At 45.6% G+C, this 26,444-nt stretch overlaps 1 protein-coding gene across 1 annotated transcript; it reads left to right on the top strand.

Moving 5' to 3' along the window:
* Positions 1–859: 859 nt before the first annotated feature.
* On the top strand, positions 860–25,636 carry DDB1 (damage specific DNA binding protein 1). The gene is made up of 27 exons (XM_061559904.1): positions 860–1,249; positions 2,544–2,692; positions 4,428–4,544; positions 4,905–5,126; positions 6,081–6,195; positions 6,541–6,638; positions 7,571–7,729; positions 8,289–8,372; positions 9,495–9,611; positions 10,784–10,886; positions 11,286–11,361; positions 11,750–11,858; positions 12,529–12,707; positions 13,386–13,549; positions 14,837–14,944; positions 15,398–15,605; positions 16,394–16,489; positions 16,654–16,765; positions 17,217–17,340; positions 17,917–18,081; positions 18,890–18,984; positions 19,696–19,866; positions 21,957–22,066; positions 22,689–22,858; positions 23,765–23,867; positions 24,700–24,823; positions 25,106–25,636. The coding sequence occupies exons 1-27, from the start codon at positions 1,189–1,191 to the stop codon at positions 25,187–25,189; spliced, it is 3,423 nt and encodes a 1,140-aa protein (XP_061415888.1). The 5' UTR covers positions 860–1,188; the 3' UTR covers positions 25,190–25,636.
* The last annotated feature ends 808 nt before the right edge of the window (positions 25,637–26,444 follow it).

Raw genomic sequence — 26,444 nt, 5'->3', positions numbered from 1 at the left:
AGGGTTGGTTGGAGGGGTGGGAGGGTTGGTGGGAGGGTGGGAGGGGAGAGGTGGGAGGGTTGGTGGAAGGGTTGGAGGGGAGGTTGGAGGGTTGGTTGGAGGGGTGGGAGGGTTGGTGGGAGGGGTGGGAGGGTTGGTGGGAGGGTTGGAGGGGGGGTGGGAGGGGTGGGAGGGTTGGTGGGAGGGTTGGAGGGGGGGTGGGAGGGTTGGTGGGAGGGGTGGGAGGGTTGGTGGGAGGGGTGGGAGGGTTGGAGGGGGGGTGGGAGGGTTGGTTGGAGGGGTGGGAGGGTTGGTGGGAGGGGTGGGAGGGTTGGTGGGAGGGTGGGAGGGTTGGTGGGAGGGTGCGAAGGTTGGTGGGAGGGTGGGAGGGTTGGTGGGAGGGTTGGAGGGGTGGGTGGGAGGGTTGGTGGGAGGGGTGGGAGGGTTGGTGGGAGGGTTGGTGGGAGGGTTGGAGGGGGGGGTGGGAGGGTTGGTGGGAGGGGTGGGAGGGTTGGTGGGAGGGTTGGAGGGGGGGTGGGAGGGTTGGTGGGTAGGACGGTGGGAGGGTTGGTGGCAGAACCGGCCCTAGACCTTTGGGGGCCCTAAGCAAAATTTGGTTGGAGGCCCCTTTGATGTATGATTTTTTCACCCACTAGCTAGCAGTGACTCTAGGGGGCCCTCTGCTGGCCACGGGGCCCTTTGCAATTGCAAGGGTCGCTTAGTGGCTGGGCCGGCTCTGGGTGGGAGGGTTGGTGGGAGGGAGGGGGCGGTCTTACGACCATCAATCACTAAGCCCATCACCAATGGCCGTCTGCCTTACACGCGCGTGACCCTCGCCCCGCTGCAGCCAATGGCACTGGGCGTCTCGGGCACCTCCACACTGACTGGCTTGGCCTCTCGGCGGTGGCGGCAAGTGGCGTGCGAGCGAGCCAAGCAAGCCCAGCGAGCACACGCAGACAACACAGACACCACACGCTCAGTGAACACCACGCTCAGTGCACACCACGCACGCGACATCCCAGCGGCGCGCGGTTGTTGTTGTTGTTATTGTCGTTGTTGTTGTGGTGGTTACATCGCAGCGGTCGGCACCCGAAGCGTGGGTTGGGAGAGGGGGGGTGTGTGGGATTGCGGGCGCCGTCGTTGAAACTGTTTCGAAACGATCGTCCAGGATAACAACAACAACAAGAAGAAGCAGCAGCAGAAAACAAAATGTCGTACAATTACGTGGTGACGGCGCACAAGCCGACGGCTGTGAACGCGTGCGTCACGGGTAAGCGGGAAGGCGGCCACCACCATCACCACCAACACCACCACCTCCATCCTCATCTACGAAGGCCGCGATGGGGCCCCATCTAGACACGTGGGGGGAGGGGGGTGGTTATCGATGTCATCGACTGCTGCTTGGTGAATGTCTGCCTCCGTCTCCCGACAAGAGCCACTGGCCGCTGTTTTAACTGCTTCTCTCGGAGACATCCGTCCACCTCGTGGCATTCATCATCACCTCGTGTGTGTTCCAACGTTGCTCTCCAAACAAACAAACTCGACGTTAGTTAATTGACATTGCCCCCCCCCCCTCCCTCCCCACCGTACAGTTTTATCGACCATTGCAACTAAATTGTGAGCCAGACATCTCGATTGTAGCCTCCAATGTTCGAAGTTTACGATTGCAAAACATCACGGTCACCCTTTGCTGCTAGCAAAGTGTCTGGATGGAGGATGGGGCCCACGCACCCGTTTGCTTTGGCCTGTGAAATGCATCGTGTGTGGTTAAATATTCAGCGAGTTCATGAAACAGGCCCTCTCCGAATCTTTCAAATCGTATATTGACCGGTAGGATTGGTGCTTTACGCCGTCTCATTAACCACGATTGTCTCCTGAATTGAACTGTATTGTCATTGCTGTGGGAGGTTAACCACCAGCTTTGGGAAGTGTTCTGTATATGCGGTGGCTAAATTGGCTGTGTAAATGTGGGGTTTAATGGGGATACCAAATGCAGAACAACACGCAGAGATATGTTGTCCTCCATGAGACCCCAATGGCATTCATCACCGTGCAGTAAGTGGTGAGGCCATGGGTAGTCCTAGCATGCATATCCAAAGACTGAGATGGGCATTTCGTGGGTTCCAATGGGACAATTTACAATTGTTGTGGAGTGCTGGGGTAAGCACGGCATTACTCAATCGCAGATTAGTAACCATTAGGCCACTAGCATACCACAAACTGTACAGGACTTAAATAAAACACAAAACACCGCACTTGTATCCTTTATTTAACCAGGAGATGAAATCGACACGGTATATTGTGCATCGCTTACAAGGGCGACCGAGGTAAATTCACAATATTAACATCTCTCTGGCTCATTGCTCCAAAAACCCCCCCATCAGTTGGCATTGGACCACATAATTCAATCTAAAAACATGCTTTTTGAATCGTGCATTTTTCCCTGATCTTCGCTGTAGGGAATTACTTTCTTCTGCGGATCTCTGCCAAAGCAGGGTTCCCGATTAAGAGGTTACCCGGACATAACGTGGGTTGTTATTTGTAACTGATGCCACGGTGTGCAGGTCACTTCACCTCCGCAGAGGACCTGAACCTCCTCATTGCCAAGAACACCCGGTTAGAGATCTACGTGGTGACTCCCGAAGGCCTGCGGGCGGTCAAGGAGGTCGGCATGTACGGGAAGATTTCCGTCATGGAGCTCTTCCGGCCGCAAGTGAGAAATCCTTTTTGATTTAAAGCTTTCGTGACTGCAGGGATTCAAATTCTTGGTTCTTTCGGTAAAGTCACGTAGAAGGGAAACAATAAAAGAATAAAAATATGAAACAATACAATTCTCACGACGGTTTCGACTGCGACACAAGCAATCATCATCAGGTGTGACATTTTATTGCAGTGGATTTCACACCTGATGATGATTGCTTGTGTTGCAGTCGAAACGTCGTGAGAATTGTATTGTTTAATATTTTTATTATTTTATTGTTTCCCTTCTACGCGACTTTACCGAAAGAACCAAGAATATGAGTAATCCTTGATGCATAATTGGTTGGACATCTGGGTTATGAGGTTCAATCGCTATGCCAACGAATGTGTTCTGATACAGTGCCGTATCATATCCATTATGTAGTTGCATGGAGGAGCTGAGGGTAGAGTCGTTGTAAATAAGATGAAGCAGATGTGTTCTTGTGGTGAAAAGTTGCGATTAAAATTTTAGTGAAAGATGTTCAAACTATAGGGATTTATGGAAGATTTTTTTCACGATTCGTATGGGGACACCTGAATTCGTGCATTGCCAGACAGCGGATGGAGTCAATCAAGAACTGTAAAAAACTGACATTACTCGTAAGCATGTGAGCTATGGTTCTTTCAATGCGCTGAACCAGATATGTACAATGATATTATTTTCATGTTGGCGTCACAATGACGAAAGCGTGTTGCTCACTCTTGGGAGTACCCGAATAAGTGACAGTGCTGTGGTTGAATGTTTCTTTTAGGTGCATGTCTACTATCTACATGTAAAAAAAAAAACTGATGCACACTTATGATGCATTGCTCGTGAAGCTACATTTCGGCATTATTGCTGTTGACTCTTATTTTTATACGCTTGGGAGTACCTGAAGAAGTGACAGTGCTTTGGTTGAATGTTTCTTTTAGGTGCATGTCTACTATCTACATGTAAAAAAAAAACTGATGCACACTTATGATGCATTACTCGTGAAGCTACATTTCGGCATTATTGCTGTTGGCTCTTATTTTTATACGCTTGGGAGTACCTGAAGAAGTGACAGTGCTTTGGTTGAATGTTTCTTTTAGGTGCATGTCTACTATCTACATGTAAAAAAAAAACTGATGCACACTTATGATGCATTACTCGTGAAGCTACATTTCGGCATTATTGCTGTTGGCTCTTATTTTTATACGCTTGGGAGTACCTGAAGAAGTGACAGTGCTTTGGTTGAATGTTTCTTTTAGGTGCATGTCTACTGTCTACATGTAAAATAAACATACTGATGCACACTTATGATGCATTACTCGTGAAGCTACATTTCGGCATTATTGCTGTAGGCTTTTATTCTTTGAGATGTACAAACTACTTTCCCCTTATTTTGCATCAACCGCAAATCATGAGGGTAAAGTGCAATCACACTTATGGTATCATGTTCACCCTGTAAATTTGGGAAACTTCGACCTTGGGGAATGTTTACCCACACGTTCCTTTTGAGTGTAATTTCTTTCATAGTAATAAAAAATACTTTTATTCATATTGCACCCATAATCTACTGAAACGTCTCAGACCTCAATTTTCTCGCCTAGAGGACTGCCTAATGGTGGCTTGTGCTCCACAAGGCGACCACAGCACTGGCCTGCATTTGTCTCCCAGTAGGGGGCGATGTTGCTATTGGTTATGAAGGAATTTTACATGACGATGAAGCATGTTGTGTGGTCTCCAGGGAGAAAAAAAAGATCTTCTCTTCATCTTGACTGCCAAGTACAACGCATGCATCCTGGAGTACAAACAGGATGGGGATAATGTGGATATCATCACGAGGGCACATGGTAATGTGCAGGTAATAGCACCGCTCCATTACATAAATGCTTGGGAAATCACCATGGAACAGGCTGGTTCAGATAAACCACAATGTCACCAATATATACTTTTAAACACTTGTGGATATACAGACACCTACATAAGTTTATGTATGCAACAGTCAACGTTTTCAAAATGGCTTCTTTTTACGGTGAAGTATGATGCCAATTCGGAATCTACGAATTACAATGACATTTTATACAGACAATGCATAATGGGGATGATATTGATCATGGCGATGGTGAAGATTTGCGATGGCATCAATTACATTGACAAGAATGATGATGTTAATACGATGGGGAGGCAAAGATGGTGTTAATGGTAATGTTTGTCTCTGCAGGACCGTATTGGACGTCCATCAGAAACGGGCATCATTGGCATTGTAGACCCCGAGAGCCGCATGATTGGTCTGCGCCTCTATGATGGCCTATTCAAGGTCATCCCGCTTGACCGGGACAACAAGGAGCTGAAGGCATTCAACATTCGCTTGGAGGAGCTCATGGTCATCGATGTCAAGTTCCTGTTTGGCTGTGCCGTGCCAACCATTTGCTTCGTCTACCAGGCACGTGGGGCAGCAGGGATCACCTCTTAGCCCTGATCTACCAACTTTTTATTTTATTTTATGTGGTGGCTAGGTGGTTAAGAGGCAGCAGCATTGAGGCAAGCTGCCTGTGATTAACCATATTATCATGTGATGTGAGTTAATGGGCTCAGTCCGGTCACAAATCAACATGATTCTGTGCTTAATTTGACTTAATTCCAGCTCTGAGAATGAAATACAAGTTTGTATTCATTTTAACTTTCATGCAATGGACATTACTGCCTGTGGCCAAGTGGTAGGGGAAGTTTTCCTCGTAACTTGAATCGCACAACAGTCAGATATCACGCTGATGTCTCTGCAAACTCACAAGATTACCTCAGCAACTGCACAAAATCGGATCATCTTTAAACGTTTTAACATGGATTTGTGTTTGGACACATTCACAGAGTTTTACCCGGTTTAACAAACTAAAACATGATTCTGTCATTGGGCGTTCTGGGAGGAACAGTCATATAGGATTAGAGAAAAATACATTTATAATGAAACTATGTTTAAGCATATGGTTATGATTGTCCCATTATTCCCAAGTGTCCCTTTAGGGTAGAGCCATGTTATAGGCTACCAAAAAATGCTGCAAGGCCAAATGGCTTTCATACAAGAGTGAGCAGGCATTGCCTGTGCCAGACCCTGTTTCAGTGGGGTGGGGGAAGGGGATAGGTGAACAACGATCAACAAAATCCTTAATTCCTTAAAGTAATTGCACTTTAACATAACAACCGTGAGTTGGTATGATCCAACAACTTGGTCATGTTATCGCCAGATCATGTAGCCGACTCCCAGTTTTATCCATAAAATTCCAAGTATTGTGGTGCTGATGGTGATTAGGCATGCTTATGATATTTTCTTTGATGGTAGTGAGTGTCGTGTTTTAGTGATGATCATTATTGTGGTGGTTGTGGTGGTGTCATGATAAAGGACCCCCAAGGTCGGCATGTGAAGACCTATGAGGTGTCTCTTCGAGATAAGGAGTTTAATAAGGGGCCTTGGAAACAGGACAATGTGGATGCCGAAGCTGGAATCGTCATTGCAGGTGAGCTTTGAGTTCCCTTCATCGCATCATTTATGAGCATGAACAAAAGTGACATCATCCGATGTAACATGACATCATTTTCATTATGAATGGTTGAAACTGTGATATAAACCCAGTACCTCATCTTCATTGGCTCATTACGCCGTCACAGCCATTACGAGCTCATGAGAGCCGTCTTTTTGGGTTTTTAATTTCTGACATGTACAGCAATATTTTTTTACAACTTTCTGCACTGATGTTAATTTCTTATTAATTATACATTAACTGGTGTAAAACATACTTATAGGCACATTCGTCACACATTTTTTTTGTTATGCAACTAACCAAGAGTGTTGTATGTGACAGTGCCTCAGCCAATGGGAGGAGCTCTCATTATTGGACAGGAAGCTATCACATACCACAATGGTGACCAGTATCTACCCATTGCTCCTCCTGCCATCAAGGTAAATGTGAATTGTTATGATCAGCTTATCTTAGTCTCAAGGCTTCCTCAGGATGGTCCTGCATTGGGCTGTTTGACGAATTGCCATTCATATTCTTGGTTCTTTCGGTATTGTTTTATATTTTTATTATTTTATTGTTTCCCTTCTACATGACTTTACCGAAAGAACCAAGAATATGAATTGCCATTAATTAGTTTTTGGAATTTTGGAAGGAAACCAGGAGTATTGGGGGAAAACCCACGTGTATGAGGAGGTGACACTCAGCACTGCCACCCCTTGGCTACAACACCTGGCAAGCCTGGTTTGAGACACTTAAGATGTTGAAAGACCCGATTTGACAAATGCATTCAAACATTCAGAGGCTAAAGGCCTTCTTCCAACCTGACAATGTTTAGCCTTCATATGAGCCTGAAAGTAACGGAGTCCATGGCACATTTTGGATAAACGGCGCTGCTATAAGCACCATACAGCAACATGGTTACACGACCCCCTTGATGAATTGGTTTTGGTTTACCGTGATGGACTGCTGGCGCTGGTTCCAACCTGGGCTTCTGGCAGGCTGTTTGATTGGTGGAGATTGAAAGTTTATATGTCATGTGTATTGAGATTTCATCTGGTGGTCTGGGCTCCACAAACCATCATCTCTCAAAAAGTAATCTACCTTCAATGGAATGTTAGTGGGGCTTCCTTGTCTGAAATCTTCTGACATGGATGGTGATGTGATAATACCACCACTTTGTTGCCCCTAATTTCAGAAAAACGAGGAAAATAAGCAAAAATAAATCACTATCACCCTCCTGATAATCTGCTGCATTACTCACCCATGGTGTAGTTCTGTATTTCTGCTTGTGTTATCCTAAGAAGCAATTATGCTTTTCCATCTCCACCCCAATTTTCTCACCATTGCCTTGTCTGGTTCACTTCACCACCAGCAAAGCACCATCGTGTGCCAAAATCGCGTGGACGCCAACGGCTCCCGCTACCTCCTGGGCGACATGGAGGGGCGGCTGTTCATGCTGCTGCTGGAGAGGGATGAGCTCATGGACGGCACGGCCACCGTGCGGGATCTGCGAGTTGAGATGCTCGGGGAGGTGAGCCAGAGACCTCATGTCAAATCTTTGTACTACTGATTTTAAGAATCCTGGAGCCCGATTCGGGACAAAGGATAGCATAGCCTTAACAAAATATTTTTCTATGAGCAATGTTATCGTGTTGCTTTTATTTTACCTGCATACCAGTTCCTCAATACTACACTTGACCTCTCAAAAAATCTCTGCCCAATGTATGGTAAGGTGGGTAATTGTTAGGGAGTAGGTTAAGGCTACGTTTACAAATTATTGTAAATGAATGTTCATGTAAGGAATGGTTACATAAAAAAACATTGTTCATCCTTTGTCAGCCCTGAGGTCGTTGTGAAAATTCCACATTGTTATGGCAGGGCCCAGTCTTTCCACAGAACAATCATTAATTGTTCACGCCCTATGAAGTAGGATGAGTAGATGGGTTTATCCTTGACAGGGTTTTGAACTCTCAACTCTGAACTACTTCAGAAGTAAACCTGACAAATAAAATATCACAAAAAACATAAAAGTACAGTTGATGGTTACAATTGTGTTAAGGTTGGCATCATTGCGTCTTCTCCCTCAACAGACATCTATTGCCGAATGTCTGACTTACTTGGACAATGGTGTGGTTTACATCGGTTCAAGGCTCGGAGACTCCCAACTGGTTAAGGTAATTGATAAACATTCGCATAGTAATGGAGAATGATAGAAGTTTGAGTGCTTGAAAGAGTGATGTGATGCTAATACTTATGCAGCATGAGAATGTGATTGTAGGGATGTCCTAATCTTAAATGTAGCTCTAGTTATGTAGTTTATTTGTGACCATTGCCCTAATTTTCCATAGCCCCTGACCCATTGCTTAACTAATCCTAATCCTGACTACAACCATAACTTGAGCCACACATTTAACTGTTCAGAAAATAAATAACGATATATTAAAGTAAACATGACGACGGACGCTTGTGTTGTGCCCGAAACGTCGTGGTTTATTTCATTCTATACCTACGTGACTTTACCGAAAGAACCAAAGAGTATGTTATGTTTAACAATGGGCATTCTGCATGTTTGGGATGAGTTTTTACATTCTTAATATATTTAAAGCTAGAACTCTGATGTCACGCTAACTCCGTAACGCTATCATTAATAATCATCAGTGGGTGACGTCACTCCACATGGAGGACTCCCCCTCCCCCCTCATTAATAATCATGAGCAGAACGTTTTTTTCGTTTGAATATTTCAGATTTACTGCAATACACCCGTCATCGGGACGGGCTATAGGCTGGTTATATAATAATGTGTCTTCCTACTAACTAAAGTGGCGTCACCTGATGCCACGTGACACTACTTTAGCGGGAAAAGCACGGAAGTTACCGATTATGCGACATCGTTTTCTGTGACGTCATACTTTCAGATCAATCTGAAACAAATCTCTTTGGGATCATAAAAAATTTCGAATCTGAAAATCGGGAACACATCCCCTAGTGATCTACATTGAAAGTCCCGAGCAGCCATTGGTGTGACTTGAATATTTTGCACAGCAACAACTTTTGATATGCCAAAATGTGGTGCGAACATTTTACTGAAATAATTTTGCAAAAGCTAGAGGGATGACACGCTAAGCTGACCCTAATCTGGATTTGAACTTGTAGGGTTTGTTGGAGGAGAAAACCACTTCTCCAATGATTTGCATACGATTGAATGTGAGTATTATGAGCATAGGAATCAATTTCAATCAACGAATGAATGCCTAGTTACATGTTTACTGTGTTGTCTGGCTACTGTGTGTTTTAGTTGAATGTTGACAGCAATGAGCAGGGCTCATATGTCACAACCATGGAGACCTTCACCAACCTGGGCCCCATTGTGGACATGTGCGTTGTGGACCTGGAGCGGCAGGGGCAGGGCCAGGTGAGTGCTCAACCATGGCTCGTGTTCTTGCATATGGCATGCACATGTTGCAGCCCCTTTGTCAATGCTCTGCTGGAAGAGAACCTCTCCCCATGTCATGCTGGTTGTGGTGGTTATTTGACCATGAGTCGCCATGCTTGTTAGTGTGGTTGTTGAAGGCGTAGAGTGAGACATTGTACAATACAATTCTGGAATTTGCTGCACTGCCATCTGTTGCCCACTACATAGACCGTACAAGCCCATTGACAAACGTGTGCATGACGATCACCATCATGCTGCATTTTCTGTCAATTTCGACTAAATGTTTTGGTCAAAACACCTTCAATAATGTTAGTAAGCAGTTCACAGCAAAGAGCACATTTCATACTCGGAGCCACTGCATCTCTAAACACTTACCTAGTAGGGGCCACATGCCAGAGGAATGTGGTATATCTCCGCATGTCTATGCATGTCAATGTGAATCAATGTGCATTTGCACATGGATCTTTTTTTCTGGCGCCACGGTGGCGAGGTGTTAACTACCTCGCCTGGTATACGGGAGGTTGTGGGTTCGATCCCAACCAAGACGCCTGCTGTGTATTGGGAGTTTGCATGTTCTGCCCGTGGTTTCGTGGATTTTGCTCTGGATCCTCCGGATTTCCCTCCCCATTTAGAACATGTCTTTAGAGTATTTGGTTGCTAACACATTCCTGCGGAGGGAGCTGGTAGGAACGTTGGGTTGCTCGGTCAATGGCCAGGGTCAACGGCGGCGTGGTGTATTTCGCAAATATAGCCGACTGTGAGGGCGGGCACAAGCCGGCGTGAGTAGGTTAAATGTTGAGTATTATAAGGGCACCACGGGGTGACCAGCCCCTCCCCACCCAGCCCCTCCCCACCCTCCCCCATCCAGCTCCTCCCCACCCAGCCCCTCCCCGCCCTCCCCTCTCCACCCAGCCCCACTCCTCCCATTTTAGGATGCACGACGGATGGATGGACACAATAATCCCCTGTGGGCTGGTGGAACCAGGTGGTTCCTACCAGTAAAAATTTCCACCTGATAAGCTACTTCGTTAAGTTATCATTTGTGGCAAGGTCGCTTCTTACCTGGTAAAATATTTTTTTTATTTAGTATAGTATGTTTGCATGTGTGTGTGATCGTGTGCGTGTGTGTGTGTTCCATGTGTGCGGAGCAGTTGGTGACATGCTCAGGTGCCTTCAAGGAGGGCTCATTGCGAATAATCCGCAATGGCATTGGAATTCACGAGCATGCCAGCATTGACCTGCCGGGCATTAAGGGTACCGATCCACACCCACACACTCGTACATGGCATGATCACACTCCACTTAACCAGACACGCATCTCGGCACACTTGTCCCAATTCAGGATGCTGCTCCACTCGATAGAGCATCTGTGATCTCAATGTAAATGTTCATATTCCGATCAGGATGAGCTAATGTCGTTGTTGCCAATGTCATCATCTCATTGGTGAAAGAGCGACCTCCTATTCAGCAGAGATTAAAGCATTTTAAGGGGAGAAACTCCTTAGCCGGGTTATCCGATTAGCACGGTTGGCTATGTACGGTGCAAAAGAAGATCAACATACATACAGAGAGTAATAACAAGATCAGATCTGACAAGTAAATGACGATGTCCTTTTATTTTCTCTCTCCATCTCTAATCCTTGGCCATGGCAGGCTTGTGGCCTCTCCGCTCGGACCCCACACGTGACTTGGATGACATGCTCGTTCTCTCCTTTGTCGGCCAGACACGGTATGACAATTATTTTAAGCAACGAAGGTCATTGTTTTATAGTCTCTTTATTTAGTTACCTTGATCCGCGTCCCATGAAGTAGCGAAGGCTCGATCAAGGATTACGGAACAAGACTCAAATTGCTCGCTGTAAAAGCTTAAATAGTTATTTAATAATGTCATTACTTGATGCAGATGGCACATGTGGAACAGAATCTGAGGGGAAAAGATAAAAAAAAAATTATTGCAAAAAACAACCCTTTGGAGATATGCGTTGTGTTTGACATAAGTTAGTGTGGAATGTGTAATTTAATTTAATGGAAGCTAGTGCGAACACCGAGTCAAAAACAGCTTTGATACAAGTAAAAGAATTCTGCTTGGGTCCGTGTGTTTTGACGTGCGTTTGCAGAGTGCTCATGTTGAACGGTGAGGAGGTGGAGGAGACCGAGTTGCCCGGTTTTTGTGATGAGCAGCAGACCTTCTACTGCGGAAACGTGGCCAATGAACAGCTCATCCAGGTTTGAGGTTCCCCCACACACTCCTTACCGACTCTGCTACACTTCCATTACCCACACTGGCAAACATTTTTCCCAAATTAAAAAATACCTTTCCATACATTTCCTCATGCTTAACTGCTTGCGAATTTTGCATTTATTCCTGGAGGATTTGAAAGGGAACTTGAGAAAATGTATTTGAATGCTTGAACAGTATGAAACACTTCTGTTCAATACCATACCAGCTACACACCCCACACACCATCCACGCACTCACATAAAACATCTACCAACACACTTTCTGATGTCATCACAGGATTTGCAACTGGTGCACTTGACATTTGTTCAATTTTGAGGTGAATCTTGTTCCAGCATTTTGTCCATTGTACGTGTGTGCTGCTTCCTTTGGCTGCCACTGTTGTTCGTCTCGACCAGGGCCATCGGCCCTTGAAGCAGTGTACCCTGCCCAAGCCCGCTTGCATTTCTTAACGATCAATCTGGTGTCTTACTACTGATGTAATGTATTCTGCGGAGGTGGAGCGATTAAATCAGTACATGTGCAGGTGCTAGATGGATCGCTGCATCGTATTTACCCATGTGAGATATCGACGTCTTGGTGAGACCTTCAACCATGAATAGATCATGACTGATGACATGTGCATGCTTGCTCTCCCCCCCCCCCCTACTGTGCTAGATAACCTGTGGATCCGTGAGACTGGTGGACCACAAGTCAAAGGCGCTGGTGAGCGAGTGGAAGGAGCCCAGTGGCAAGAACATCAGTGTGGCCTCCTGCAACTCGGCGCAGGTGGTGTGCGCCGTGGGCCGAATGCTCTTTTACCTGGACATCTCGGCAGGGCAACTCAAGCAAGTCAGGTGATCACAAACCTTGAACGGCAGTGGCCTTGCTCCCCTTTTCTCACTTCGCTATTCACCCTGGCCCCTGACCGGCCCCGCTGGACCAGGCGCTGGAAAACCTGCGGCTCCGGAGCCGCATGCGGCTCTGTAAAGACTCCTTGGTGACGTCGTTTATTCAGTACCACCGTCCCATATTCACGTGCATTGCGGCTCTTGAAATGTTGAGTTTTTTTTTTACCGAATTCGAAAAAAAAAATGGCTCTCTTTGTTATTTTTGTTGCCGACTCCCCGCACAGGACGCTCCGGATGCTAACTGCTAATGCTAATGTCAGATAATTAAAGCCCACGTGAAGGATTTCACAATGTGAAGACGTTGGCACCTTTGCGTCGTGCTTCTATTTAGCCACTTAGCCTTTGACCAAATCACCCACAATGTGCCCGATCTCATTATTTCTTGGAAGCTAAGCACAGCTGTGCCTTGATGGTGCTTTGATGATGCAGGCATCGATATGAGATCACACCATGAGCATGTAGACCCTTTTTCCAAGTGGATTAACTTTGAGACAACGTTCTTTATGTATGAGGATAACAAAAAGTCGACACACTTGCGAGCTTGAGGTAACTTCCTTCGAAGTAATGGAGAGGTTTGATAGATTGTTTCAAAATTTAATGGAGTATTTTCTTCCCTCGCTACAGTTCCACCGAGATGGAGCATGAGGTGGCATGTCTCGACATCTCGCCGCTGGGCGATGGGGCCGGCAACTCGACCCTGTGTGCCGTGGGCCTGTGGACGGATATCTCTGCGCGCATCCTGCGTCTGCCCTCGTTCGACACACTGCACAAGGAGATGCTGGGCGGAGGTGGGGCACAGTTAGGCCCCCTCGTTCGTTGTTGGACATATTCTTGAGTGTACACCAGACTATCCCTGAAAGGCGTGGATGTCGGACATGCAACCCGCAGCTTTGTACGGCAATACAGTGACTTGATTTTCAGGATGCTCCCATGCTGTCGGTGCACTTGCAATACAGAGGTCGCCACTTTGAACTCTTTCGGTGCTGCAGTTGAAACAACGGGCAAGTTTCATAAATCCCTCCTACCTCTGTCCACCCAGCAGTATAGATAAGCATACCACCACCAATTACAGATCGTGTGTGGGTTAAAGTGCAGGTACCTCTTCCAAGGCGTCAGGCCAGCGTTGGAACAGTAGGCCATATATCTTCTAGAGGGGGTTCTTTAGGGCTGCCTCTAGTGGAGGCACTTCCACCAGCAGTGGTGTAAAGAAGAAATTACAGAGCTGCACCTTTACTGTTTAAAGTGACCTCTGTAGACTGTTGTTATACTGGTAGGAGCCTCCTGGTTACGCCAGCCCACAGGGGATTATTGTGTCCGTCGTGCAGGGAGGGGCTGGATGGAGAGGGAGGGGCTGGGTTGGGAGGGTGGGGCTGGGTGGAGGGTGGGAGGGGTGGGGCTGGATGGGGAGGGGCTGGTCACCCCGTGGTGCCCTTATAAAACTCAACGTTTAACCTACTCACGCCAGCTTGTGCCCGCCCTCACAGTCAGGCATATTTGCGGAAAACACCACACCGCCGTTGACCCTGGCCTTTGACCGAGCAACCCAACGTTCCTACCAGCTCCCTCTGCAGGAATGTGTTAATGTTCTGACCCCCCCCTGCTGGACATCTGTGACCAGGAGTTTTACAGCTCATCAGATTCCTCCAGTGTCCGTAAATATTCTGATTTTGAACATGGACAGTTGTCTGGACTGTGCCATGTTTTGTTTACTCGACCATCTACCTTGAATTACTGTGTTGCACAATTGTTGATAATTATAAACATGCCATTATCATTCTTTAAACTGTGCCACAGTTTTGTTATATAATTGGCTGTAGTCCCCTGTGGTTTACATTGCTTTTACGCTGCTGCCTCTTAAGGTCAACAGAATATAGTGATGCTCTGGCCCCAAGATAAGCAATGTGTTTTCTAAACGATGCGCACTTGCTATGTGGGTTTTCCCGTCGTGATTAATTCACTGCCAAAGCAGGCGGTTTCATCCTTGTGTCATGAGTTGCGTCGGCGTGCTGTGGGTGACTTGATTTGTGTGAGGTTTTCTTTGCCGTTCAATTCACTGTGTTGTGCCGTCCCATCAGAGATAATCCCTCGCTCGATCCTGATGACAACGTTCGAGGGAGCCCATTACCTGTTGTGTGCACTTGGAGACGGAGCCCTCTTCTACTTCAATCTCAGTGTGGACAGCGGTGAGTGAAGGTCGACGGCTCTGGATCGGTTAGATTAAAGGGGGCCTTTAACTCGCTATCTTTCCTCCCCCTTGATGTCCTCTATTCATTGGCATTCTTATGATGCTCTTCTATTCCTTTGCCCCCCCTTCCCTACCTACTCATTTGTTAGCACTCTCCAAACGTCTTTGCCCTTCTTGCCACCCTTTGCTATTTATGGACCAGGTCGCCAGGTTCACAGCAAACCACTGTGGCGCATATGTATGTTGAACTTCTTTTGCACAGTACGTAGCCAACCACGTCTAATTGGAGGTGCAGTTAAGCGCCGTATCCTTATAATTCCCATCTTGCCCTTCCACTCTCTCATCTCTCTTCTTCCTAAACCGTTTCTAATCAGCACCCTTGCCTTTATTCCTGCTGACTTGTTCCTACTTGACCTTTGACCCCTGCCTTCCATTCCCCCGTGTCATCCAGGCTACCTGAGCGACAAGAAGAAGGTGACACTGGGCACACAGCCGACGGTGCTGCGCACGTTTAAGTCTCTTTCCACAACCAACGTGTTTGCCTGCTCGGACCGCCCCACCGTCATCTACAGTAGCAACCACAAGCTGGTCTTCTCCAACGTGAACCTTAAGGAGGTCAACTACATGTGCCCCCTCAACTCACAAGGCTACCCTGACAGGGTACATTCTTATCAGCGGGAGTTTTCCGTTTGATTTATTTACTAATCACGAACCACCGAGCAAGTTAGAATTGTTTAGTGATGCTGCCTTGGCAGGGGTGTACAAGCACAAAAAATAAACTCAACTCATTCATCAATAACACTGCCTTCAAATAATAAGTGTATAATAGTTGATGTTTTGAGCAATGGCCCTTTAACACAGTGCAGAGAGAGGCCAGAAAGGTAAAGACCCTACCTCTCTGGTAACTACTTTACCTGTGACAAAATGTGTTCAGTTTTGTTTTTAACACGTTATACTGGTCATCTTCTTGGATCTTTCAATAAAGTCACGTAGAAGGGAAATAAAAAAATAAAAAAACATAATAAAATAAAAATTCTCACGACGTTTCGGCCACAACACAAGCAGCCGTCCTCAGGTGAAGAAACAGAGCTGTTGGAAAAACAATTCATTAATTTGGGAAATTAATTTTGTTAGGTCGATTGCTTACGTTTCATAAGGTATTAAGCAATTATTACATATTATTTTCTGGTCACTTTCTTGGAATTGCACATCAGACAAAGATCCTTAGCTGTGCTGATATTTTTCACCTGGAATGATTTGTCCACCTGCTCCAGATTTAAGGGCGCACACTTAAAAACAAACCCTGTATAGCTTGGAAACGAACAGTTGGACTTGATACAAATGCCATCTTCATACGGGGAGGGGAGAGGGATATTTCTTCCTCGGACATATTTTGTTGTGCGTGCGTGTTTGACACTTGTGATATGCGGTTGTGTTTCACGGACAGCTTGGCGCTGGCGAACAACAGCACTCTTACCATTGGCACCATCGATGAGATTCAGAAACTGCACATCCGAACAGTGCCACTCAACGAATCTCCCAAGTGAGTCCGTAACCACAGGCTATTAACTCTTGCAACTTGAAAGCTCACTGAGTCTACAAACACACCTCCGTCAATGGGATGGCGCGCACGCATACATTGTGTTTGCACCGATGGGTCTCTGTCGAAACTGACAACTGTGCACCTTGTCTTCTGTTCGAACACAGGCGCATTTGCTATCAGGAGTCATCGCAATGCTTTGGCATTCTCAGCAGCCGCGTGGAGTTACTCGACCAAAATGGGGGCACCAGCCTCGTGCGACCGAGTGCCAGCACGCAGGTGAGGGCCTCTCCTAGCTCCCTTCCCCAATGTCCGGAACTCGCCGCTACAAGCTGGGCATGCATACAAGATGAAGAGGTCATCAAGGCCAATTGCTGATGGTATTGCATCTCTGGTTAGCTACGTATGGTGCGAAAGAAGTTCAACATGCATATAAATACATAAATGCTTCTTTCTCCCTGCCCGGATTCAACATTGCAGACTATGGTTCCTTGGAAACATTCTAGAACAAAGAAAACTATTGAAATGTCTAAGATTTAGTTTAGCTTTTCATTGCGATTTTATTTTTAGATTTTGTTCCATTACCTGTTCCTTTTTGTCTTACAATTTCAATTCTTTTTCTTTCAGTCCTGACTTTGTCTGTCAACAGAGAGACCGTGTTTTAAGTATGTAAAACAAGTTAGAATACATCAACGGTGATTCTAACGGTAATGTGTACGATCTTCCCCAGGCGTTGTCCAACAGCGTAAGCAACAGCAAGCTGTTCTCAAGCAACAGTGCGCAGCACGAGAGTTCGTACGGCGAAGAGACGGAGGTGCACAGCCTGCTCGTCATCGACCAACACACCTTTGAAGGTACCCTGAAGTTTACCTCTCGGTCCATCCTCTCATCTCCTTTTTCTGCCCCCACTATACGTTGAAACCCCTCTTGTTGTTTGCATTGGGGCGCCATGAGCGTATCCTTATTATTTGAAACCCCTCTGAGAAAAATAGCTCTTCCTATTTGCCAAATTAAGTTGGGATTAATCTTAATGGGATTAATTTTCCACTTGGCTGCTTTTTTTTTAAACATCTAATTGGTTAAGTCATGAATGTATAAATGAGTGAGTATAATCGTAGAGTTTTTTTTGTTTACTTGGGTACAGTAACAAATTAGAACCATAAGTCAGATAGAAATCAACATTTTGAGAAATGGTCATAAAATGTCATGCTGTCGGATGTACTCGGACTCACTTTTACATCCATGCTAGGATGGTGGTGGTGCATTCAATTTTGTGAATGCATTAGACCATTGACTAACTTCGTAAATATATGTTTTCAAAACAATAGGTAAATGCCCTCAAAATGACACCCTGCTATATGTTGATGTTGACCTTGCTTGAGTGTTGATACTACCCACCTGTAATGCATTTGCCCTTGGCGCTTGTGCAGTGCTGCATGCGCACCAGTTCCTCCCGAGCGAGTACGCTCTGAGCATCGTGTCGTGCCGTCTGGGGAAGGACCCCACGACGTACTTCGTGGTGGGCACGGCCATGGTGTACCCCGAAGAGGCGGAACCCAAGCAGGGCCGCATCGCCATATTCCACTACACTGACGGTGAGCGTGCGAGCGAGCGGTCGTGCGAGCGGTCGTGCGAGCGAGCGCTCCCGGCCACCCGTTGTCAGCTGTACACAAGTGTGAAGATGTTCAGTGTTTTCACCTTGAAAATGTTTCCAGATGCTCAAAATGATCTTGAGTTGTCCGCAATGGTCTTGAGCAAGCTTTGAGCCGGCACCGTTGAAATTTTTTCTTTTTTAAATGAGATCCCAGAACAGAGCACGAGTGGCAAGGGGGGTGGGGAGGTACAGATATTCCGCGGGCAACAAGCCTGATGCCAGGTGCTCATGGGGCAGGAGAAAGGGATGCGGTGGGTGGGGTGACTGCCCTACTCACATAGGGGCAGCGATCGGATCCCACCACGTCCAAATGAATCCAGTTCTGAAGTGCATTTATAGCATTTGTCCAGTCAGAAATTACTGCAAAAGTTAAACGAATTTTCAAAAGTACGTGTTGCCTTGTGACCATGCGTTGTACAATGCTGGCGTGCGTGACGCACATCCGCCTGTTGTATGTTTCAAATACGTATCGTGTTTATTTCCATTTTGTGTGGTATGCGATTTGAATGGTCGAATCGTGCGTGTTCATGTGCCGTACGTGTTCACATGTTGCGAGGTGCAATTAGATTTTCCGTGTTGTGTCAATATGTTGCGTGCCGTTTTCTTCTCATGTTGTGTGGCATGTGTTTTTCCTGTGTCGCGTGCGGTGCTTTTTCTTGTGGTGCGTTTATGGGGGGCACCACCGTATGCTTGAGCACGCCACGAGTGCCCGCTGCATGTTGATGCGTTGCTTTTGTGTCGCTGTGCAGGGAAACTGCAGACGGTGGCAGAGAAGGAGGTGAAGGGTGCAGTGTACTCAATGGTTGAGTTCAACGGCAAACTCTTGGCCAGCATCAACAGCACGGTGAGGCCACATCCGTGCATAGCCATTATCCAAAGAGTATTGACGATGATTTCAATGACATAGCTCTTATTCTATGAATCGTAGCCATGAAGCATGTTTATATTAAACTGTTCTTCAGATTACTTTGTTTTTTGCCTACATATGGGTTAGGTTTATACACGCGTTGTGATGGTTGCACTCGTTGGGATTGTTAAACCTGTGTTGTTGGGGTTGACACGTGTGTAGTTATGGATACACGTGTCTAGCTATGGGGTCAGGTTTGCCCCTTCGTCGCGATGCTCACGTTCGCCGCTGTGCCCGTGTGTGCGTGTTCGAGCGTGCGTGCTTCCCATGCGCTTGATTGCATCTCGCGTTTATTCACTCTTAATGTGTCATTTTATTAAGGGACTTGCGTCTTATCTTGGTGTGGTCTGGGACTGTTTTATTGTTTTTCTGGCCTTGCCCAAGCTTAATAAATTGAACTTATGCAATGAAATGACTTATTACGTATTTGTATTTAGTGACTTGCTTACCTTTTTCTTTATTTTGCACTCCTTTCGTTTTTTTATTGTTTGCCGTTGGAACTTGCTGACATCCACCCAAATGGACATCTGTGAAAAAGAGCTTCATATATTTAATCGGATTCCTCCTCCTCCAGTCTAAATAAAGATTCCGATTATTCACGTTGGTGCGCGATGGACATGCCCTTGCTCTCGTGTGCCACTTGCCCAGGTGCGCCTTTACGAGTGGACGGCGGAGAAGGAGCTGCGCACCGAATGCAACCACTACAACAACATCATGGCCCTTTACCTCAAGACCAAGGGCGACTTCATCCTCGTGGGCGACCTCATGCGCTCCATGCTGCTGCTTGCCTACAAGCCCATGGAGGGTAGCTTCGAGGAAGTGCGTCATCCTACCGGTTCCCCTCCTCCACACGCATCCATAACACGATTCGTGAATCACTTTGATAACCACTGGTCTACAATTTCTTAGACGTCGTCTGCTTCAGAGATGAAATGTGCTGTTTATTATGGATTTTGTTTTGCTGAATTCACATATGACACTTAAAACAACTGATTGGCTACTGTTCTCAAGATGTTTAACTTTTTACATTTTACGTCTATTTAGAGTTTTACTCGTACATTGTAAACCTAGGTCTTTTCATTTGTTGATGGTTGCTTTACATGATAACATGTCACTTGTCCTGTTCATGTAACACTTGAAAAATCAGCAAAAGGGCTATATATATATATATATACAATTGATTATGAAACAAAAGGCAAAAAACTATTATGTATATATAAGTACATAGTTTAGTCCTTATTCAGTGTCGACTCGGCGCTTCTTGGCTTGTCTCTTGTATTCATTTAATGGAGCATCTCTCGTCACTGTCCAGCAATAGTCTGCAAGCATTGATGGGCTCCATTTGCCCTTATTGCGTTTCCCCATTGTTGCAATGTTCTGGTGAAATCACTTGCCATTCTCGTCGCTCACTGCTCCTCAGTTCGGTGGGAAAAAAATCTCGAGAGTGCAAAAAATGTATGTTTAGTGACATTGCAACCAAGGCTTTTGTATGCCTTGAGGTTTTCCACCACCGCCAACTCCCTGTAGTTGTCTGCCTTGTTGTTTCTGAGAAAATGTGTTGCCACTAACTTGGAAGGCTTTCCATGCCGTCTTTTATTTGCCACAAAGTGAACTGTCAAATGCATCACCCCGAAAACGTTCATGAATCTGAGGACCAACAAAGACACCTTCCTTTATCTTAGCTTCACAGAAGTAACAATTGCTGATATGATCTGTTGGCTCTCTCCAAATCATTGGCACTGCAAAAGGCATAGATTTCCTTTTCCTGTTCAACCAGTGGCGAAGATTTGTTGCACAAGTGTTGCAGCATATGTGTGGGGCCCACATCTTGTCCTGATCTCTAATTTTGCAGCAAAAATAATTGTGATAGGCTTTCTTAACCATAGTGGTTATACTGCGCCTTTGTGATGCAAAAGTCACTTCACAAACATAGCAGAAGTTATCTGCTTTGTTCACACAAATACGAGGCATCTCTGCTCACTTTGGCTAAACAGAAATGTCCCTTTGCAAAATCAAACACTGACAAATAAGTGAGCACGACACTGAATGATTTCTCGAGCTGATATTGTGCAATTTGTTCAGCAGAGGGATGTAAGCCTCATTATGATTGCATCATCCATGACTTCTGGGAATAACATGATGCAATTAATATAATGTATGATGCAATACCAGGTTCAGATTGCATCATTCATTATTTTGCTAAAAAAAACCCAGTCATAGATTTTTTTATAGATCCAGTGAAAGATGTATTTGAGTGATTTCTGGTTTAAATTGAGATCCCTTCCCTTTATAACTCGCTTACCCTCCGCCATTCCCAAGTCAAGGGTCGTATCTACTGACCCAGTAGAATATCTTGAAGACTAGAGCCAATTAACAATTGTAAGCATCATTTTCATTCTCAGTGACCCAGAATTAGTAAAGTTGGACTACATTTATTTCAGAATCATTTTGGCTGTAGACCAGTGTAATTATTATTTGAGTACACTGATTACTTGAATTCTCGTTATGTGCTGTGAAGAAGGGACATTGCCCGAGAAGTTGCCAGAAATATTTTTCCATTTAATGCAGTGTTAAGGACGAATGTGTGGGGTTTTTTTTTATTTTAAATAGATCATGTCATTCTAGGAATCACACTGTGAAACAGAAATATACGGATTGGAACACATACCAAAGTTAAATACGTATTTTGTTTAGCAGTATTTTCACAGGAAACTTTCTAAACTTTAGTAGCCCGAGTCAAACCATTGTTTAATATAAGCAGGCAGGGGATTGACCCCCTTGATACTTTAGTTTTTTGACACGAATGGACAAGTGAATGAGTGCTGATCGGAGAGGTGCAGTGCATAGAATGTCGTTTACAAAAACGTGTCAAACTGTGGGGGAAAATGTTGTCTTTTGCTTTTTCACAGATTGCCCGCGACTTCAACCCCAACTGGATGAGTGCGATAGAGGTGCTTGATGATGACAATTTCCTGGGCGCAGAGAATTCCTACAACCTGTTCGTTTGCCAGAAGGACAGGTATGCCCTCTACCAACCCTCTGATTTTTGATGTCATTATTTTTGGGAGAACCTAATGAAATTCATGATTTAACAGTGTTGAGCAAAATTTTTATATTTTCATCAGAGTTTCCAATCCAGAATTTCACATCCAATAATCAGTGAAACTGCACAATGTTTTGTGTGGGCATTGAACTAAATAAGTGTGCAATGTAACCACCGGCTGTCATGGTCGACTTGGAAATATTTGGTGTTACGTAGCATCAAAGTTCCGATTTGTAATCCTTTTTTTGATGTGTAAGTTAGAGCTGCTTGTCAATACACTGCTTAATGAAGGCCTCTACACGCTGTGTCAGTAATGGGGGTTGTGTTTGATCACGCTTCACAATTCACTACCCAATGGACTCTAAGACAGAGCTGTAAACTAACTGTGATGTTACTACATGTAATCACATGAATGTGTTTACCAGAATTCAAATGCTGGCTTCCATTCATTCACATTCATATCTCAGTGTGCGCGTGTGCGTGTATGTGTCGCGTGCGTGCGTTTACCTATGCGCACGTGTGCCTTGCGTACGCCTGCGGATTTGTTTGTGCCTCTATATACCTGTGCGTTGTCTCCTGTGCGCGTGCGTGCGTTCAGTGCGGCCACGTCCGACGAGGAGAGGCAGCACCTGCAGGAGGTGGGGCAGCTGCACCTGGGCGAGTTCGTCAACGTGTTTTGCCACGGCTCGCTCGTCATGCAGAACCTCGGCGAGAGCTCCACGCCAACGCAGGGCTCTGTGCTCTTCGGCACCGTCAACGGCATGATTGGTGAGGTGCCCCCTCCGCCTCTTCCTTCCCTCGCTCGCTCGCCCGTCCTCCCATCACAGTCTAGGGTAGTGTGTGATAACTTTGTAATGTAAGTGACCTTTACTAAATTAAGCGTCAACGGTCTGCGGCTTTTTTGGACTGATCCTGAGTCTTTTTTTTTTTACATAAAACATAACACAAATGCCCCTTTGTCAGTGCACTACTAGATGAAGGCCAACCGACGCCATGTTGGCCTTGGTGGTTGTTTGGCCATACTTCACTACGCCGGTCAGTGCAGGTTGGTGAACGGAGGGAGCTGGATCACCGGGTTCAGAGCGCGTTGTGCGAACTGCTGCACCATCATTTAAACTGTCACGTGACACCAGAATCAGCTGTGAATAAGTCATTGTTATTCAAACGAGGGTATTTTTTCTGAAAAGTTTAACTTTTTTCTCTTTATATTTCTCTTTCAAAAAGCAGTTGACCAGTAAATCTTACATTTTAAAAACAGTTACTTGGTGTAGGTGTTCTATAACCACATACAGCATTGATGACTGTTGTCCTGTTTGCTACCCGATCAGCGGGAGTCGAAGGTGGAAGTTTACATTGCTCCGACCTACCAAAGAACCCTGCATTTTGCAGTTCTGCTAATTTTCATGTGTATTGATCCCTACATTTTTCCAAGCACTTTCCAGTATATTGGTGTTGCCCTTAAACGAATTTCCTAACTCTGCTCAAAACCTCTGCCATAAGAAACGTCTGGGCATACTCTAAATTTAAAGTGCAGTGTCATGTGGAACACCCAAGTGAGCGAACAGGCACGCTTGTGTGTGTGTGTGTGCATGTCTGCCTGCGTGGTTGTTTGTTTAAATGCTGTGTGTGTAGCAAGTTGTGGAAATGTTTGCCAACCTGCGCTTGTTTGCACAGGGCTGGTGACGTCACTGTCGGAGGGCCTGTTCACGTTGCTGCAGGACATGCAGGGCCGCCTCACCAAGGTCATCAAGAGCGTGGGCAAAATCGAGCACTCCTTATATCCTTGAGAGGTTGACGTATGTGCAGCCGCTGTGCACTTTACTATACCACTTGGAAGTTTTTTTTATCACTTTCCAAAAAAGGTTGAATGCATTACCTCTCTCTGTCTGGCTGTCTGTAGCGAGGGGTCACAAGATAACTCTCGTAACGATGATCCAATATAAATTTTACTTTGGTATAACTTTCTGTTGCTAATGTAGACTTACCCGATTGATAACTAAGTTGATCAAAGGGTTGCCCAGAACGTGTAGATGCAAACCAGAGCCAAATGGACTTTACAAATATGCAAGTACATTTTGCCCTGACCACTATCCATTTCCATTGGTTTTCATACCACTAATTAAATCATTCTCAGGACAAATGTATGTTGGAGAGCTTTAAATTTTTCATGCATAACATGATTTTCAGTTTTTATCTTTTTTTTCCTTGTTTCAATATTACATTGACCTGGTCAGGTAGTGGACATGCATTATTGCCACAAGTGTTTAAAGAAGCCGGCTGACAGATACTGGAGAACTCCATGAGAAGTCGGGCATATAATAGAGAAGAACTGGAAATATAAGGACATTTGCAGCATGCATTGCAAGACATTTTTTTATATTATGACATTCTTAGGCAAAAAAAGCCAACCAACTAATTTTGAAACTGTGATGGTTATCATCAACTTAATAATGGACAATTAACAACATAGGATGCAATGCGGTATCCACCAAGAGAAGGGAGGGGAGTTGCGTCATTGCCACTGCGAAGTCTAACATACCGAGGCTCAGGAAGACGCCTGACCGCCAGCTGCCTCGGATTTGTTCACGTCCTTAATGCCAGCCCTGCACCTGGAGATCATTCCACAACGAGCGAAAGACAGAAGCAGCGACGGGTTTCGTGGATGGGGACCTCATCGAGAGTTTCCTGGACCTTAGCCGCCCCAAGATGCAAGAAGTGGTGGCCGGCCTGCAGGTGAGAGGAGAGGGCCGGTGGCACTGGAGATGTATTTCGAGCCTGTGTTGGGCCAGAGCCAGAAATACCGCGACCACCGATGATGATATTTTAATTCGTAAGCACGAGTGAGAGAAAAGTTTTAGGTTAGTGAGCGAGTTGGCGTAAGGAACCGCGAGTGGTGTGCGCGATGTATCGGCGTTTGTGTTTCAGATGCGAGAATCTTAGTAGTTGGTGGGGGGGGGGGGGGGGAGTGTGAGAGAGCGAGTTGGCGAGCTATTTTCATTTTCCGTGCGTTGTCAGATTGACGACGGGAGCGGCATGAAGAGGGAAGCGACGGTGGACGACCTGATCAAGACTGTGGAGGAGCTCACGCGAATCCACTGAGCAGCGGGCATCTTCCACTGCACATGCTGTCCCAAACATCAGTAGCCCTTCATTGACCACCCCTCCCCGCCGAAGACATAGGATTTACCCTATTTTGCCTGAACTAGTTTTTCCTTTGTTAATTTTACCCACTTCTACCCTGCATTGTTTCTCTTTACCTTCCCTTTCCCCAACTTGTGTTCCGTTGTTGACAATTTGCTTTCACTCACCACACACACGTAATGCTCTTTCAACCACTTCCCTTTTCTGAATGATCCCTGTTATCGAGACGGCGATGAACACTGTCGTGCTTGTACTGTGCCACACCCCCGCCTCGCTCATCTGTACATTTGGACAACAGGAAGCATGGCCCTTGTTTCAGAGGAAGTGGTTTTTTTGTTATTTAACTGCTCAGGAGGGGTTGCCCTTCCGCATGGGCACCTACTTATAATAAAATATTCAGCTATGCCTCTTGCTGCCCAACTGTCTAGTTACCCCAAACAAACAAATGTTTGTTGCCCAGCTCTGCCTCGTTTTATCAAAAGCCCAGCTACACCACGACCCAATTATGTCTACATTTATTCAAAACTGCAGCCACCAATTTAGCCAATCAGTTGTATCAATCGCGCAGCTTTCCTCTTACTCGAATGCCTCATCCTGTCGCTCAAACATCCAACTATCCAGTTTAACAGCTTTTCAATCACCAAAACATCCAGTGACCCATTTATCTTAACAGGCAGATATTCGGTTATAAAGCTGCATCGTACCCAAGACTTATATTTCTCAGCAAGCAACCCTGTTACCTGATATCCAGCTGCCCAAACTGTAAAAAGTAAAATTCATGACCATCTTCCAAAGGCCTCTTGGGCCACTGTTTCCCCAGCAGCTCTTGTTCGCAAAAGAATAGTACTACAGATGTCGAGTTGTATTTGCTGATGACACACAGTTGATATTGATGCAGCTGCTGCAGAAACAGATTAATCCAGAAATATGTTTGGATGATGGATCTGATGTTATTTTGTTGTGATGGGTGTATACATTTTATGCTAACTTGTTACTGAAATACAACCCACCTTAGCATGTAATAATGTACAGTTTTGCTATACTGCCCTGAATACCCCAATGTTGCTGAGTTGTCCTTTACCTTTTACAAGAGCAATTTTATCAGAATTGAAGAGGCCATTCCATGCTGATGAGACACACGAAGTCAAAACTTGTCCAATTGACTGCTTGAAAAAAAATCCTGATGGATATCAGTCCTGCGATCCTAAAGTTT

This window comes from Lethenteron reissneri, chromosome 26 (assembly GCF_015708825.2).
Source record: "Lethenteron reissneri isolate LAM-NWPU_2019-01 chromosome 26, ASM1570882v1, whole genome shotgun sequence".
NCBI lineage: Eukaryota > Metazoa > Chordata > Hyperoartia > Petromyzontiformes > Petromyzontidae > Lethenteron > Lethenteron reissneri.
The sequence above is the reverse complement of the archived record's forward strand: the minus strand, read 5'-3'. Positions and strand labels throughout refer to the sequence as shown.